Source organism: Pelophylax lessonae (genome assembly GCF_965119305.1).
Source record: "Pelophylax lessonae genome assembly, chromosome: 5".
Lineage (NCBI taxonomy): Eukaryota > Metazoa > Chordata > Amphibia > Anura > Ranidae > Pelophylax > Pelophylax lessonae.
The window spans coordinates 377,711,021-377,728,254 of NC_138772.1; the positions used below are offsets into that span (position 1 = coordinate 377,711,021).

The 17,234-nt window shown below is 39.4% G+C and overlaps 1 protein-coding gene across 1 annotated transcript in view; it reads right to left on the reverse strand.

Moving 5' to 3' along the window:
- Positions 1–4,207: 4,207 nt before the first annotated feature.
- The window catches only part of MC2R (melanocortin 2 receptor), a 30,219-nt gene continuing 17,192 nt past the window's right edge, over positions 4,208–17,234 (reverse strand). The window contains exon 2 of the mRNA XM_082257280.1: positions 4,208–5,219. Within this exon, the coding sequence (XP_082113406.1) occupies positions 4,236–5,165 (930 nt within the window). The 5' untranslated portion in view covers positions 5,166–5,219 and the 3' untranslated portion in view covers positions 4,208–4,235. The remainder of the gene's footprint in view (positions 5,220–17,234) is intronic.

Consider the following 17,234-nt stretch of genomic DNA (forward strand, 5'->3'; position numbering starts at 1 on the left):
TATGCTTAGATTGATTGGAAAATTCAAGCATCATTCATTTATATTACATCAACCTACACATTACATTGATCACTTTTAAATTCCAAGCACTGCTATTGTGTATTGATAAACATGGCAAATACTATATAATGGATTGTGCATACAAGTGTACACTAATGAAACTCAAAAATTGCTTTAGGGTAGAATTAGTTTGAAAAGTCATAGGAAAGCATTGACAAATAAATACCACTATATGAAAATATGATTCAATTGGATAAACAGGTACATCTTTTCAACTTACTTGCAATAAGGGAATATTAAAAACACAACATCTTCCTACTGATTTCAAATTGCTTTTGTTATTTTGATCAGAGTGAGAAAGGGTAATATGACTTAAAGTGTTACTAAACTCACAAGAGTGGAATCCGTCTGTATATGCAGTAAGGCATGCTTGTTATATTCACTGTGGAATTTAAGGGGTTAATCCTCTGCATTGTATAAAAAGGCTGTTTAACCCTTCTTCTCTGATCCTCCCCTTCTTTTACTGTCCCCAATCCATCTCCTGATAGTACAGAACCTTGGAGTGCACTCTGCACATACTCAGTTTGGTGTGCATTACTAGAGAGTTATTTTTTTTGGCGGGTGCATGTCATCAGCAAAGGGCCAGTTGGCACCGTCCAGCCTCATAGGACAGTCAGGGGAGAATGAAAACTCCTCCTACAAGCTTTAACCAGTGCTCGGCTTGATACTGCTATATACTGCAGATGAGAAAAGGTATTTAGCAGTTTATATTTACTAAAATAATTGCATTTCCATGTTCTGTGTACTGTGGGAGAGCAGATATAGTGAATGCATGGTCCTGGGTTTAGTAACACTTTAAGTCAGGCTTTTATTGCTGTTGGATTCACTGTTTGGAAGATTTCAGCTTCCTTCTTTTCCACTGACCATGCAGGAAACAAGAAGATCTCCCTAGCAGGGAGAAATAAACAGAACAAAGTACCTGAAACTGCTCTATCTTTCTCACTTTAATTTATTAAATATTTCATTTTTGTCTGATTCCAAACAGAGGTTCCAATCTTTCCCGACTCATATGTATGTTTTTGTTGGATTGTGCATTAAAGTAAAGGATCAAGTTTTATTTTTTAAAAATAACAAGTATGTTATACTCACCTTCTCTGTGCAATGATTTTTCACAGAGCAGCCTCAATCCTCCTCTTCTGTGGTCCCCCACTGTTACTCCTGGCTCCTTCTGCCCCACTGAGTGGCCACTATAGAAAGCCCCTTGCTTGGGGGCACTCATGTGGGCTCTCTCCAAGCTGGCTCCGTGTGTCTATTGCCCCTGCCCCTACTCCTTCATCACTGGCTGTGATTCACAGCAGTGGGAGCCCATGTCTCTGAGCCAATAAGGAAGGAGGGAGCCTTTGCTCTTGTGCACAGCGCTGGATCAAGTTTAGGCTTGGGTAAGTATGAGGGGGGCTGGGCTATATGCTGAAGATTTTTTACCATAACGCATAGATTGCATTAAGATAAAAAAAAAAAAAAAATTCAGCCTTTATAACACCTTTAAACTATTCTTAGATGGTTAACCTGACATGTCAATCACTTGATCCTGTTTTCAGCTTCATTATGCAGCAGTCTCAGCTGTATGACAACTCCTTAATTTTATTCTTTGGGAATTAATACACTAAAATAATTTTTTGATGGTCCAGGTAAAAACTGGACTTTCCCCTACAGACAGGCTATGCTGTTTTTTTTTTTTTAAAACCAAATTTCGCTGCAATATTCACATTAAATCCAGAGATTCCCTGGCAGTACTTTATTTCAGCCACTAGATGTCCTCAGTTTGGTGGCTGGCATCATTTAACCACTTCTTCTGAGCCCAGGAACAGCACAATGATCATTTCGCTGTCACTCTGCCTTATCAGAATATAAACTGATTAGCTTGTTGTACGGATTCTTCCTCTCTCACTCCAGTCCTGATGTACAGGGACTTCAAAAGAATGATATCAGGAAAAATGCAGGTTCCTACACTGCTTGGATTGAAAACAAATACAGTTATGACATAATGATGAATGCCAAACTAAATTAATTTGGGTGGTTTACATCTTCCAGCTTTAAAGGGTAACTTCCCTTTCGTGGAGGAAAAAAATCAGCAAATAAAGAAAAAACAATATAGTGTATACATTTGTGACACAAATCATATTGTAATTGAATGTTATTAAAAATGACCCTTCCTTTTCAATCTTCAGTTGTACTTTCCAGAAAATGCAATGCAATATTGCTACCTGGAGCTGTTCTGTACACAGAACCCGGAAACATCATTTCTGCTTGTGTGATTGGCTCACCAATTTTCCCAGAAGTCTGCCTAAGATACGATTTCTGGCATCCCCTGCAGCAAAATGTCATTTTTGGTGAGATACTCCCAATAGGAACACATCTAAATGGATGCAGGCCCAGCAGCTTCCCTCAATAGAGCCCTGCAGCTGCCACAGCTGATAGATAATTATGAAACCACTCCCATTAGACCCACTCAGCACAGAGAAACAAACAGTGATTTCTTCAGAATAACAAAAGATAGGAATCTGCAACGTTTGTTAAAATCCCTGCAATGTACAGAGATCACCCAGAGGGGAATGTTTTTTTTTCTCAACAAAAGTGGAGTTACGCTTTAAGATTATGATAAACCTTGAATAAACACAGGGGCAAAATATTCATTTTCTAGTTAATATATCATTTAATTACTGTTATGTTACTTTCTACACATCATTATAGTGGACCTCAAACCAAAAGCACTGATGCTAATTAAATGAAGAAAAAAATAAATAAATAAACAAACAAAATAATTGGAGTGAAAAAAGAAACAATTTAACTTCATTGACCATATAAACTTTTTTTATTGCTATATATGTCCCTGTTGGGGAGGTTACCATTTGCTTCTTTTTAGGCTGCATTCACATGTCAGCGTATGGATCACGGGCAGAATCGCAGCGATTCCGCCCGCGATCCAGAGATCATTGCAAATCGCGGGACGCCTGTGCGTTGCCCGTGATTTGCAATAGCACCCCAAACGCTGAGTGATGTTGCCGTGAAAATCGCGGGACGCAATACGCTCCAAAGAAGCTCTTGTACTTTTTTGGGCGTAATGCGTCCCGCGACTTTTTTTTAGCGCAATGTTACCGCGATTCGGCAGGCGGAAATCCCGGCAACATCGCTCAGCGTTTGGGGTGCTATTGCAAATCACAGGCAACGCTCAGGCGTCCCGCGATTTGCAATGATCTCTGGATAGCGGGCGGAATCGCGGCGATTCTGCCCGCGATCCATACGCTGACATATGAATGCAGCCTTAGGTATTTATGAAGAATGCAGTCTAGAAAGGGAAAAAAAAGAAGTTTAACTTACAGCCATGATAGGATGGTCAATGTGACAGGAAGCATGGTAAATCTCTCCAGCGGGGACACAGAAATCAATAAACATCTGGCACAGGATTTAACTTTTCCCAGCTGTATAAAAAAAAGAAGCTCTTGTACTTTTTTTGGGCGTAATGCGTCCCGCGATTTTTTTTTGCTCGATGTTACCGCGATTCGGCAGGCGGAAATCGCGGCAACATCGCTCAGCGTTTGGGGTGCTATTGCAAATCACGGGCAACGCACAGGCGCCCCGCGATTTGCAATGATCTCCGGATAGCGGGCGGAATCGCGGCGATTCTGCCCGCGATCCATACGCTGACATATGAATGCAGCCTTACGTATTTATGAAGAATGCAGTCTAGAAAGGGAAAAAAAAGAAGTTTAACTTACAGCCATGATAGGATGGTCAATGTGACAGGAAGCATGGTAAATCTCTCCAGCGGGGACACAGAAATCAATAAACATCTGGCACAGGATTTAACTTTTCCCAGCTGTATAAAAAAAAAATAACAATAAAAATTAGCTGCTTATCTTTAGTATGAAAAGTGAGTGACTTTAGGATGAAAACAACTATGCAAAAATAGGCAAAACACCTGACAAAACCTAGGTAAACTAGAGCAGAATAGAACATGTCTAGATGCTGTTTGTTTATGCAGCATTCTATTAAACATATATTTGTGAAATGTTTTCCATAAATTGACATTTGGTTTGCTTGTTTTACTTGTACATAGCTAGTTAATGTTACAGTGACATTTGTAAGCTGCATAATAATTACATCCCTTGATGTGTGTATGTTAATTATACCGTTCCAGGTGTTCCCTGTTGACATCTCTGCAGTCTTCAAGCCACTCAACAACACAGCATTTTCTTGAATGTGCTTTGCAACTCTGGACTCCGAAATGCATAAATTAATGGGTCAATGACAGAATTGCACAAAATAAGGGTGCAATTTATATACACGGTTGACATGTAACAAGCGCAATAAGGATTGTTTGGGCAAAATGAGAATAAAAGAAGGTGAACAAAAAATGGAGACCAACAGCAAATGAATACTCCCAGTAAAATGGTCAGCGTAATTGCTCCTTTCATGTTTGTCCTTTGTTGCACTGAATTCCATTGACCGGAGAGTGAAGCAATTTTTTTGGCATGCGACTGAGCTAAAAGGAACATATGGATATAAAGACATACCATAAACACTAACAACAGAAGGAACATTACAGTAAAAAGCAATATTGTTACTGTATCATGGAAATTGATAAGAATACCTATTCCACATCCACCACAAAATATCCAGATTGTGGCCAAGATGATCCAAGCTCTTCTGAGAGTCATTATGTTGTGGTAACGAAGGGAGTAAAAGATAGTTATGTATCGATCTACTGCAATAGCAGATAGACTAAATATTGATCCAAGCAGTGACAATACAAAAAACCAGTCCATAACATCATCCATCTTTTGTTCGAATAGACCTTTTTTTTGTAGATGACCAACTCGGACCAGAATCATCATGATGCTCTCTAGAATTTTATACAGACTTGCTAGGATATCGGAAACAGCTAAACTACAAATAAAAAAGTACATGGGTAAGTGAAGGTTTTTGTTTTTAATCACAGCAATGAGGACAAGAACATTTTCCAGAATGCCAACTGCTGAGATAGTAAAGAAAATTTCTTCTGGAATATTGATGTTTACACACTTCGTATAATTTGAAGTGAGGGATGTCATATTTGGATGACCTATGCTTTGTTTTGAAATTTCTGTGGCTGTCTCCATCTTCATTTTTCCTTGATTTTTTTCGTTAGCCTCGATATTATTTATTCTTGACAGAGTAGCCTTTCACCTTGAAATAAATAAAAAAATGGTTAAAATAGAGTTGCAATTATTTATTTATTTATTTTTCATGTTTACTTATGCCTATTCCCTTAGGAACACAATAATGTATAAAAGGATACCTTTATTTTAATTAAAAAGTACATGTATATACGTTGTATTTAAACTCTTAAGCCCCGGAAGATTTTACCCCCTTCCTGACCAGGGCCTATTTTGCGATTCGGCACTACGTAAATTTAACGGACAATTGCGCGGTCGTGTGACGCTGTACCTAAACGAATTTGACGTCCTTTTTTCCCCACAAACAGAGCTTTCTTTTGGTGGTATTTGATCACCTGTGCGATTTTTTGATCATGCGCTATAAACAAAAAAAACAGCGTCAATTTTGCAAAAATAACAATATTTTTCACATTTTTTTATATGAAATTCCCCCCAAAAAAATGTAAAAATCAAAAAGTGTATTTTGATTGGTTTGCGCAAAAGTTATCGCGTTTACTAACTAAAGGGAAAGATTTTTGTCATTTTTGTTGTTTTTTTTTTTTTAACGCGTAATGGCGGCGATCTGCGTTTTTTTTTGCGGTAATGCGACATTGCGGTTGACAGATCTGACCCTTGACTGACATTTTTGACACTTTTGGGGTTACCAGTGACATTACTACAGTAATCAGTGCTATAAATATGCACTGTTACTGTAAAATTACACTGGCAGTGAAGGGGTTAACTTTTTTTGAGAGGGAGGGGTTATGTGTGTCCCTAGGGGTGTGATTCTAACTGTGATTGGCTGTGGCTTGAGGTGTAGGAACAGTGATCAACGGTCCTACATAGTAGAACCGTATGATCACTATTCCTACACAGGCGAGAATGACAGGCAGCTTGTTTACATTAGCCGCCTGCCTTTCTCCCTCTCCACCCGACGATCGCAAGTGACCGGCGGACATCGGGTCCGCCGGTCACATGCGTGGGGGGGTCCGTGACCGTGCAGGAGCGCGCCTCTGGCGGCGCGCGCTTGCTCCCTAGACCCTCACATGCTAGCGACGTAGCCCTAGGTCGCTCCGCCTGTGAGGGGCTGACCGCCGACATAAATAGTCGTGCGGCGGTCGGCAAGTGGTTAAAACAAAACGTTTACCAATGCATACCACTAGTAATATTGTTTTTTTTCAGGGCCATACACATCATTAACTCTTCTTTATGAAAGTCAGTATAAAGACTAGGAATGCATCGATACCTGTTTTATACCAGCAAGTATGAGTACTGATACTTGTGCACCAATACAAATTACCTATACCTTTTCGGTGAGATTTGAGCCAATACGAAATGAATGGGTTCAAATCACACTGCAAAGAATGTGATTTGTATAGGAATGTGGTGCGATTCCTGTCCGAATCACATTCGGTTTCCCGCATCATTCCTGTGTGAACCCATGCTGACATCACTATATCAAGGCACCAAAAAGGTATCAGTTTTAGATATCGGAGTATTTTCATGAGTACAAGTTCTCGTGCAAATGCTTAGTATCAGCACCAATACATGTATTGGTAAGCCCTAATCAGGACTATAAAAACAACATTTTTTAAGTAAACATGGAGCACAGTAAGGAAATGCACGTTACAAAATACACTATATTACCAAAAGGATTGGGATGCCTGCCTTTACACGCACATGAACTTTAATGGCATCCCAGTCTTAGTCCGTAGAGGCTCACCCTTTGCAGCTACAACTGCTTTAACTCTTCTGGGATGGTTGTCCACAAGGTTGGCGTCTATGGGATTTTTTGATCATTCTTCCAGAAGCGCATTTGTGAGGTCAGTTACTGATGTTGGGTGAGAAGGCCTGGCTGGCAACCTCTGCTCCAATTCATCCCAAAGGTGTTCTATCGGGTTGAAATTAGAACTCTGTGCAGTCCAGTCAATTTCCTCCACCCCAAACTCACTTATCCATGTCTTTATGGACCTTTCTTTGTGCACTGGTCCAAAGCATTTGATGAAGGGCGGAATATGGTTTGGGGTTGCTTTTCAGGGGTTGGGCTTGGCCCCTTAGCTCCAGTGAACGGAACTCCTAAGGTGTCAGCATACCACAACATTTTGGACAATTTCATGCGCCCAACTTTGTGGGAAAAGTTTGGGGATGGTCGCTTCCTGTTCCAACATGACTGCGCACCAGTGCACAAACAAGGTCCATAAAGACATGGATGAGCAAGTTTGGGGTAGAAGAACATGACCGGCCTGCACAGAATCCTGACCTCAACCCTATAGAACACCTTTTGGATACATTTTGGGAAAGGAGAGGACTACATTATTAGTTACCTTGCAGGTGGTAAGTAATCTTTGCAACGTGAGCTTCACCACATTCACTAAGCTAAGGGAAATTGAAGATTCCCTTGAAAAGGGACTAGCCTGTTTGCCTTTATTAAATCAACCTCTACATCTCTTTTGAAATAAAAGCTTCATACTTGTCTGTTAGCAAACTTCTTGTATTGAGAAAATCAGTCAGCGCAGATCTTCACTCCCCTAGTGGATGAAGTGGGGATAATTAAATAAATTATCCCCTATTATATCAAGAAATAATTTCTTTGTGCTAAATCCTAAAGTGCTAGTGCAACTATTGTAAACAATTATTATAAGCAATTACTAAATAATTAAAAGTGTGATGAATAAGTGCCACAAGAAAAATAAATATTATATATATAAAATACAATCATAAACTAAAAATTCATATAGCGCATGACAAATATGTACTGTGATTCCAAAACCAAATATCATAATAAAGTGATCCAAAAATCAGAGGCAGCAAAAATTGTCCCATATTTCATAAAGTCCCAGACAAAAGGTAAAAAAGTGCAAAAATTGCATGTAGCAATGTGCAAAAATCTTCAACAGGCAAATCTGTGCAAACACCCTGTGCAATCCTTCCACCGATCACCCTAAACTGACTCACCAGATGGAGTGGCTGGTAAAGTTATAAACCAGCTTCAACGCCTTCTTATAAAATGTCCAGCAGACTGGCTCTTAAATCTATAGTTGATATTCCCATCTTTATAATCAGGCTCTCTCATAGAGATGTTGGGAGGTATTTCATTTTAAGAAGAAAGGAGAATCCACATAGCATAAATCCATAAACACTGTATCATTTTTTTTTTTAAAAACACAATTGTATCACTTACATTTTAAAAGTGTCCACTCGACACTAAGGAGCAAACGCTTTTTGTTAAAAATGTATCTGTTTCACCTCGGGCTTTTACTCTAAAACCTGCGAGCGTGATTCTGACATGTGCGGTGGTGTCCAATGTCCTAGCCCCCACACAGAGGGGGGGGGGGGGGGAGGCTAGGACGTTCGACACCAAGGCGCATGTCAGAATCACGCTCGCGACTTTGGAGTGACAGCTGGAGGCGTTATGGATACATTTTGGTATCTGCAAAATGGTAAAATGCATTGGGGTCAATTGGGAAGGTAACAATAGGATGGTCTGAAGTCGTTTTAGGCTTCTTAAAAAATTTCATGGGACTTAAAAGGTTTTTGAGTGTTTTTTTATTGTGTAAAATGTTGTTTTGTTAGACAGTGGGAATGTTCCAAAAAAAAAAAAACTATAAGTAACATGACACAATTTTTGTTGTGTTTCTTTTTTTATTTACATGTATGTATTGGTGTATATTGCTTTCCTAAAATATATAAAAAAAAAAGATCAAAAAACATTGTGTACTGTCTCTTTATACATGCTGCTCATCATACTAGTTTGAGCACAATATCTAATACACCTACAACATTGAAACATTTTATTATATAACTAGGGTGCTTTGGGACATTTAAGATTTTGCAAATTCTGAATTTTCTAGCTTATTTGCCTTTCATCGTATTTGTTACACACTATTGTTGCTCTTAGCTTGTATGAAGTAATGTTCTGATTTTGATTTCTGGGAAATTAAATGTCCATCGACGTCAATGTTCATCTTGGTCCCATCACTATGTTTGTTAGCTGATAAATAGATATTATTGTAGTTTTATAATTCAAAGAGTGTGCACAAATACCATCTTCAAAGGTTCAATTTCTATTTGAGCATCTACTGACTTAGAGATTATTATGACGGAACATCTTCTAGGAAAAGCTAAACAGTTATACAGATTCATATTGAGGTTTTTCTTTGGTTAAATTGAGTGTGCTTAAACCACGGTTGTACTTGAATAATGACATTTAACAAAAACATTAATATTGAGTGATTGTGCATACTGTATATAGAGTTGTCTCTTCTTTGTTACTGACATTGATACAGAGAAAGAGAGCTGTGGTCCATTCAAATAAACTCTTTTTTTTTTTTTTTTTTTTACATATAATAGTATATTTTAAGGGCAATTAGTCTTGAAAAAAATGAGAGTATGGGTTTTTTATAATTGAGTAGTGATGAGTAAATTTCATTGAATTCGATTCATAGGCACACTCAGGGAAAGCATCCAAAAATCAGCAAATTTTGAACTTTAATGTGAACCTCTTTGAGGTCATTTGGATGTGAATTTTGAAAAGTCAATTCTTTCAATTTTCATGGCTAATAGGCAAGGGATTGTAAAATGTACCAATGTAAAAGTAACAGTTGAGCTGAGTTTTCACCACCCCCAACCACTCCCCCTTAAAGTGATTCTAAAGGTTCCTTTTTTAACCCATAGTAAGCTAGCACATTTTAGAAAGTGGCGTTCACCTGAAGTTCAGCTTTAAATGATAAGAAAGGATTCACTCAACCTATTGGAATATAAGAGAGGCTACGGAAGGTATAATAACTTACAACATGCTAGGGTATAAGGGAGGATTCAGATAGCAAGTTTAGGGGGATAAGAACGTGAAAAGGCTTACAGTCTATTGCAGTTTATGGGAGGATAAGGTAGTTGGAAGAGCCATATTAGGCTAAAAGAAAGGTATACAGAAGGTGCAATAGTTTACAGTCTGCTAGAGTTTAAAGCAAGGTACAGAAGGAGGAAGAGCTTACAGTCTGTTAGGGTACAAAGAAGGAAAGGAAGGTGGAAGCACTTATAGTCGATTGTAGTATATGGGAGAAAGTTTATGAACCATATTTGAGGAAAAGAAAAGGACATAGAAGGTGCAATAGTTTACAGTTTATTAGGGTATAAAGCAGGGTACAGAAGTAGGAAGCGCTTACAGTCTGCTGGGGTATAAAGAAGGAAAGGAGGAAATAAAAGTGAAAAAGCTTGCTGTCTACAAGGGTATAAGAGGCCTACAGAAGGAGGAAGAAACATATTAGAATATAACAGAGAAATATAGAAGGAGGAAGCGATTACAGAGGAATACAGAAGGAGGAAGAGTGTATAAGGGAGGATACAGAAGGTGGAAGAGTCATACTAGGCTATAAGGGAGAGATACAGAAGATGGAAGCGCTTACAGACTATTAGGGCATTAGGAAAATTACAGAAGATGGAAAGGGTTTACATTCTTTTATAGTATACCAAAATGTATGGAAAATGAAAGAACTTATGGAACATTGGGATACAAGGGATGAATAAAGAAGGTGCAGGAATTTTCAATCTATTATTCATAATTCAAATCTTTGATTTATTCATGCAAAGTATTTTAGTGCAATACATTTTAATGCCATTTAAATTTTACTGCACTAGAAGCAGATTGTTTTATGCATTAGCTGCACCAAGGTGTTTGCTATCTGCATACTCGGATAAGGGTCTGGTATATATTTTGGGGGGGGGATCCCACACTTTTTTTTAAATTTTGGCATGGGGTTCTCTTTAAAATCCGTAACAGATCTGAAGGGCCTGATATGAAGAGGGGTGGGGGGGGGGGACACCCTACGCTGTTTGTTTTTTTTTTGTTTTTTTTTTACATACTATTTATTTAGGCAGCAACATACAAAATGTAAACAATATACATATACAAAAAGGTATTATAAAATGGTATCATTAAAGCGGAGTTCCGGGCACAGAAAAAAATTTTCAGTAAACATACCCCCAGGACAGTCAGGGCTAGTACATTCCACAATGGCTAGCCTCTGATCTGTCCCGGTTCGCACTTACCTGCAAGAAGAAATACTCACTTATAACATTTCTTCCACAGCGTTGCCATCTCTCTTGTGGGCAGCTGAAGCCGGCGCGATCCTCTTCTGCGTCTTCTTCCGTGTCCTTTTCTCCCAGAATGCGCCTGCACCGGCCCCTCTCGTCACTTCCGGTGCGGCACCGCATTCCTCCACAGCTCCTGGGCATGCCCAGAAGCTGTTTAGCAGGGAATGCGGCGTTGCCCCGGAAGTGACGAGCGGGCCGGTGCCGTCGCATTGATTCCTGGGAGCGATGACGTTCAGCTCCCAGGAATCATTGCAAGCCAGGAAGTGACGGCGGAGCCGCGACGCAGAGGGAGGAAGTGCAGAATAGGCGAGTATATTCGATCTTCAATTACAAGGTGAGTAAAAAAAAAAAAAAAAACCTAACTATCCAATTCCTTTTCAGGTGAAGGAGAACAAGCGGACGGGCACAAAAAAAAAAAGATCGATTTTGTGCCCGGAACTCCGCTTTAACATAACATTTCACACAGAAGCACACATAGCAAAGAAAAAAAAAATGTCCATAAATATTTCTGTTTGCCAAGGCGTTTGATACAGTCCCCCTCAAATGCTTAATCTACAAACTAAGGTCTGTAGGCATAGACCCTAGGGTTTGTTCCCGGATAGAATACTGGCTACAGGGGCACATCTAAAGGGTGGTGATAAATAACGTGTACTCAGAATGGTTTGGAGTGGTAAGTGGGGTAACCCAAAGCTCTGTCCTGGGACCAACTCTTGTTTAACCTATTTTTAAAATGATATAGAGGATGGGATACATAGCTCAAACTTATAGAATGTGTCGGCAGATAAGAACCATTTGGCCCATCTAGTCTGCCCAATATATCTGAATCCTATGAATAGTCCCTGGCCCTATCTTATATGAAGGATAGCCTTATGCCTATCCCATGCATGCTTAAACTCCTTCACTGTATTTGCAGCTACCACTTCTGCAGGAAGGTTATTCCATGCATCCACTACTCTCTCAGTAAAGTAATACTTCCTCATATTACTTTTAAAACTTTGCCCCTCTAATTTAAAACTGTGTCCTCTTGTGGTAGTTTTTCTTCTTTTAAATATGCTCTCCTCCTTTACCGAGTTGATTCCCTTTATGTATTTAAAAGTTTCTATCATATTCCCTCTGTCTCTTCTTTCTTCCAAGCTATACATGTTAAGGTCCTTTAACCTTTCCTGGTAAGTTTTTTCCTGCAATCCATGTGCTAGTTTAGTAGCTCTTCTCTGAACTCTCTCTAGAGTATCTATATCCTTCTGGAGATATGGCCTCCAGTACTGCGCACAATACTCCAAGTGAGGTCTCACCAGTGTTCTGTACAGCGGCATAAGCACTTCTCTCTTTCTACTGCTTATACCTCTCCCTATACATCCAAGCATTCTGCTGGCATTTTGTGCTGCTCTATTACATTGTCTTCCCACCTTTAAGTCTTCTGAAATAATTACTCCTAAATCCCTTTCCTCAGATACTGAGGTCAGGACTGTGTCAAATATTCTATATTCTGCCCTTGGGTTTTTACGCCCCAGGTGCATTATCTTGCACTTATCCACATTAAATTTCAGTTGCCAGAGTTCTGACCATTCTTCTAGTTTTCCTAAATCCTTTTCCATTTGGCGTTTCCCTCCAGGAACATCAACCCTGTTACATATCTTTGTGTCATCAGCAAAAAGACAAACCTTACCATCGAGGCATTTTGCAATATCACTTATGAAGATATTAAACAAAATTGGTCCCAGTACAGATCCCTGAGGTACCCCACTGGTAACATGACCTTGTTCTGAATGTTCTCCATTGACTACAACCCTCTGTTGTCTGTCACTCAGCCACTGCCTAATCCACTCAACAATATGGGAGTCCATGCTCAATGACTGCAGTTTATTGATAAGTCTTCTATGTGGGACAGTGTCAAAAGCCTTACTAAAATCTAGATATGCAATGTCTACTGCACCTCCACCGTCTATTATTTTAGTCACCCAGTCAAAAAAATCTATAAGATTTGTTTGACATGATCTCCCTGAAGTAAACCCATGTTGTTTTTCATCTTGCAATCCATGGGATTTAAGATGTTCCACAATCCTATCCTTTAATAGGGTTTCCATTAATTTGCCTACTATTGATGTCAGACTCACTGGTCTATAGTTGCTCGATTCCTCCCTACTACCTTTCTTGTGAATGGGCACGACATTTGCCAATTTCCAATCTTCCGGGATGACTCCTGTTACTAATGATTGGTTAAATTAATCTGTTAATGGTTTTGCCAGCTCACCACAAAGCTCTTTTAATAATTTTGGGTGTATCTCATCAGGACCCTGTGACTTATTTGTCTTCACTTTAGACAGCAATCTTAGAACGTCTTCCTCAGTAAAGACACATGCATCACACGATTCATTAGTCATCCTTTCAAGTGGAGGTCCTTCTCCTTCTTTTTCTTCTGTAAAAACTGAACATAAGTATTCATTAAGGCAGTCGGCTAGCCCTTTATTCTCTTCTACATACCTTCTGTCCTTTGTTTTTAATTTAGTTATTCCTTGTTTTAATTTCCTTTTTTCATTTATATATCTGAAGAATGTCTTATCCCCCCTTTTCATAGACTGAGCTAGTTTTTCTTCTGCCTGCGCTTTAGAAGTTCTTATAACTTGCTTGGCCTCTTTCTGCCTAATCTTGTAGATTTCCTTATCTTCATTGCTCTGGGTTTTTTTATAATTACAAAATGCTAGCTTTTTATTTTTAATGATTTGGGCCACTTCTGCTGAGTACCACAGTGGTCTCTTCCTTTTTTTGCTTTTACTGACAAGTCTAATGCAATTTTCTGTTGCCTTCAATAATGCACCTTTTAAGTAGTCCCATTTCTCCTGGACTCCATGTAATCCGTTCCAGTCTGATAAGGACTCATTTATGACTAATTTTATTTTTGAAAAGTCTGTTTTTCTAAAATATAAAACTTTTGTTTTTGTGTGGTGTGACTCTTTCACAGTTCTTATATTAAACCACACTGACTGGTGATCACTAGATCAGAAGGTTTCGCCTACAATGACATCATATACCGAATCCCCATTTGTGAATACCAAATCCAAAATGGCCTCACTCCGGGTTGGCTCCTCAACCACTTGTTGCAGAGACAACCCCAGTAGGGAATTTAGAATATCTGTACTCCTGGTAGAACTTGCTATTTTGGTTTTCCAGTTTATATCTGGAAGATTGAAATCTCCCATAATGATAACTTCTCCTTTCATTGTCATTTTAGCTATTTCTTCAACTAGTAGATCATCTAGTTCTTTAACTTGACCAGGTGGTCTATATATCACACCTACACGAGTTACTGCATGATTAGCAAACTGCAACGTAACCCAAACTGACTCTATGTTGGCCTCACCAACTTGTATTAGGTTAGATTTAATGCTATCTTTCACATACAGGGCCACTCCTCCTCCTTTCTTGCCTTCTCTGTCTCTTCTGTATAAAGAGTACCCTGGTATGGTTATGTCCCAGTCATTTCTTTCATTAAACCATGTCTCCGTAACAGCCACTAAATCTACATTCTCAGATGCCATTATTGACCCAAGTTCATTGATTTTTTTTACCTAAACTGCGAGCATTTGTAGACAGGACTCTGAGCTTATCATTTCTTAACCTCTGTGCTTCTGACCTGTTCTGGCATTGTTTCGGGGGGCAATTGGACTCTTGTATTTCCACTCTTTTGCCCCCCCCTTCCTAGTTTAAATACTCTTTCACAAATTCTTGGAGTTGTTCACTAAGTACATTTGTTCCTTTGAGAGAAAGATGCAAACCATCTTTTTTTGTACAGTTCCTTTCTATTCCAAGTAGAGCTATCATAAGAAACAAAGCCAAATCCTTGCTCTTGACACCATTTACTAAGCCATATGTTGAACTCCTTTATGCGCCTCTGCCTATCATTCTGAACATTATGCACAGGCAGAACTTCAGAAAATGAAATGGTTAATGCAAAATCCTGTACGTCATTACCAAGTGTGATAAAAGATTTTTTCACCTCTGACACTTCATTGCAAGCCAGGTCATTTGTCCCTAGATGGACAAGAACATCCACGTCCCCTTCCTGCTTTGCTTGCTTAACAATATTAATAATACGTCTTCTATCTCGTCTAGCAGTAGCACCAGGGAGACATCTCACAAAACCATTTTCTTTAAGCTCCACACTTCTTATGATTGAATCACCCAGCAACAGCTGCTTCCTTTGAGACTTCACTTTATCTTTTTTGTCCTTGGCTGCAGTCTTGCATACATTACACATAGGAGTCGATGGTTTCTCACCCTCTGTGCTTGAGTCCATATCCATGTTGTCCTTACATTCTGAGAGTGCTGCAAATGAATTTTGGAGAACCACCGACTGTGGGACATGTCTTCTATCCACCACTCTAAGTCTTCCAGAACCTACAGTAACCCATCTGCCATTTCTGGGGGTCCTCTGTGGCAGTGGCATTGCAGCAGTCCCAGCTGGAGTTTGTTTAACAGATAATTTAAATATCTCTGATTACAAAAATGCAATTTCCTGCTGCAGTAAGGAGAATTGTCTACAGATCTGACAGCATCCAAATCTCCAAAGAGTGGAACATGAAATAAATGCACAACAATTCCTGCACTGAACCAAGTCTGCCATTTTAAAGAGGAGAAAAAAAAAATTGTAAATTTAAGTCAAACAAATCTTACCTTTTTTTTTTTCTTTTTTCCACCTTCCAGCCTCCTGACTATCTCCTGCAATATCTCTTCACTGTACTTAAAATGTTGTACTTGAATGGAGTACTTGCAGCTAATGAATTAGGCCAGCTAATGAGTATGTCTCTATATATACACTCACTCCTTCACAGCTCCTCCCCCAGCAACAAATGTAACACCTTAATGAGCTGGTCTCATTAGCAAATGCACAATAGCAAACACCTGACCAAATTCCTTTCCTCTTCTCAAGCAATGGTCAGCAAAAAAACACAGATGACTCAGTTGCAAACTCCAAGCCAATCTCTTTCAGTATCTCTTCAATCTCTTCAGTCTCCTGCAATATCTCTTCACTGTACTTAAAATGTTGTACTTGAATGGAGTACTTGCAGCTAATGAAACTCAGTGTTTTCTGATGACAGAAAAAATGAGTAGGGCAATAACATCACAACAGGATATATAAACCTTACAAGAGGACCTGAATAAATTAATGGAGTGGGCAACTATATGACAAATGAGGTAGAAGACTGACTTAGTGTAATGTTCCGGTACCTTTGGTACCCTAAATTACACTTTCCACAAGTGTATGCGCCCCACCATTTACTTTTGGAAAGGTGCGCATACACCTTTAAGACTGGAGCTGTCATCATCCAGCGCCGGACTAGATGGCTATTTAAATCGCCGGTTCTCACTCACATGTGTTCGTTCAAACACCCTTACCTGGATGCTAACCTTGCTTGAAGCTTCCATGCTTGCAAGCTTACCTCGCTGACGGAACCTCGCTGCGCTGATCCCTGTATCCCGCTACTGGATCATCCGCCTCTCCTGAACCACCCTTCGGCTGTATCGCTAATAGTGCTAAGTACCCCACAGGGGAATTCTCTATAAACTTATACTAAGCTTACACTATCTAGCTCTGCATAGTAAAGACTGTTTATCACATCTGCATAACTAGATTGCTAGCTCTTGAGACTACTGCTACTTTTCTGCACTGGGTTGATCTCTTTTGTATGTCCACCTGCTATTCTGTCATCTGCTACCATACAACATTGCTAAACCTTCCTGCATCCATCTGCTACTGTCTCACCTTCAAGTGTCTATCACCTACCACCTCCACTCAACCTATCCCTCAACCTTCATCATTGTGTTACCACATACATAAAGTCACTCTAGGAACCAGCTTGCTAATTGTGTGTATTTACTGGCTGAAATAAGACCTTCCACACATGATGAGTCATTGAGGTTGGGAATGGTATCTCAGCATATCTCTTACAT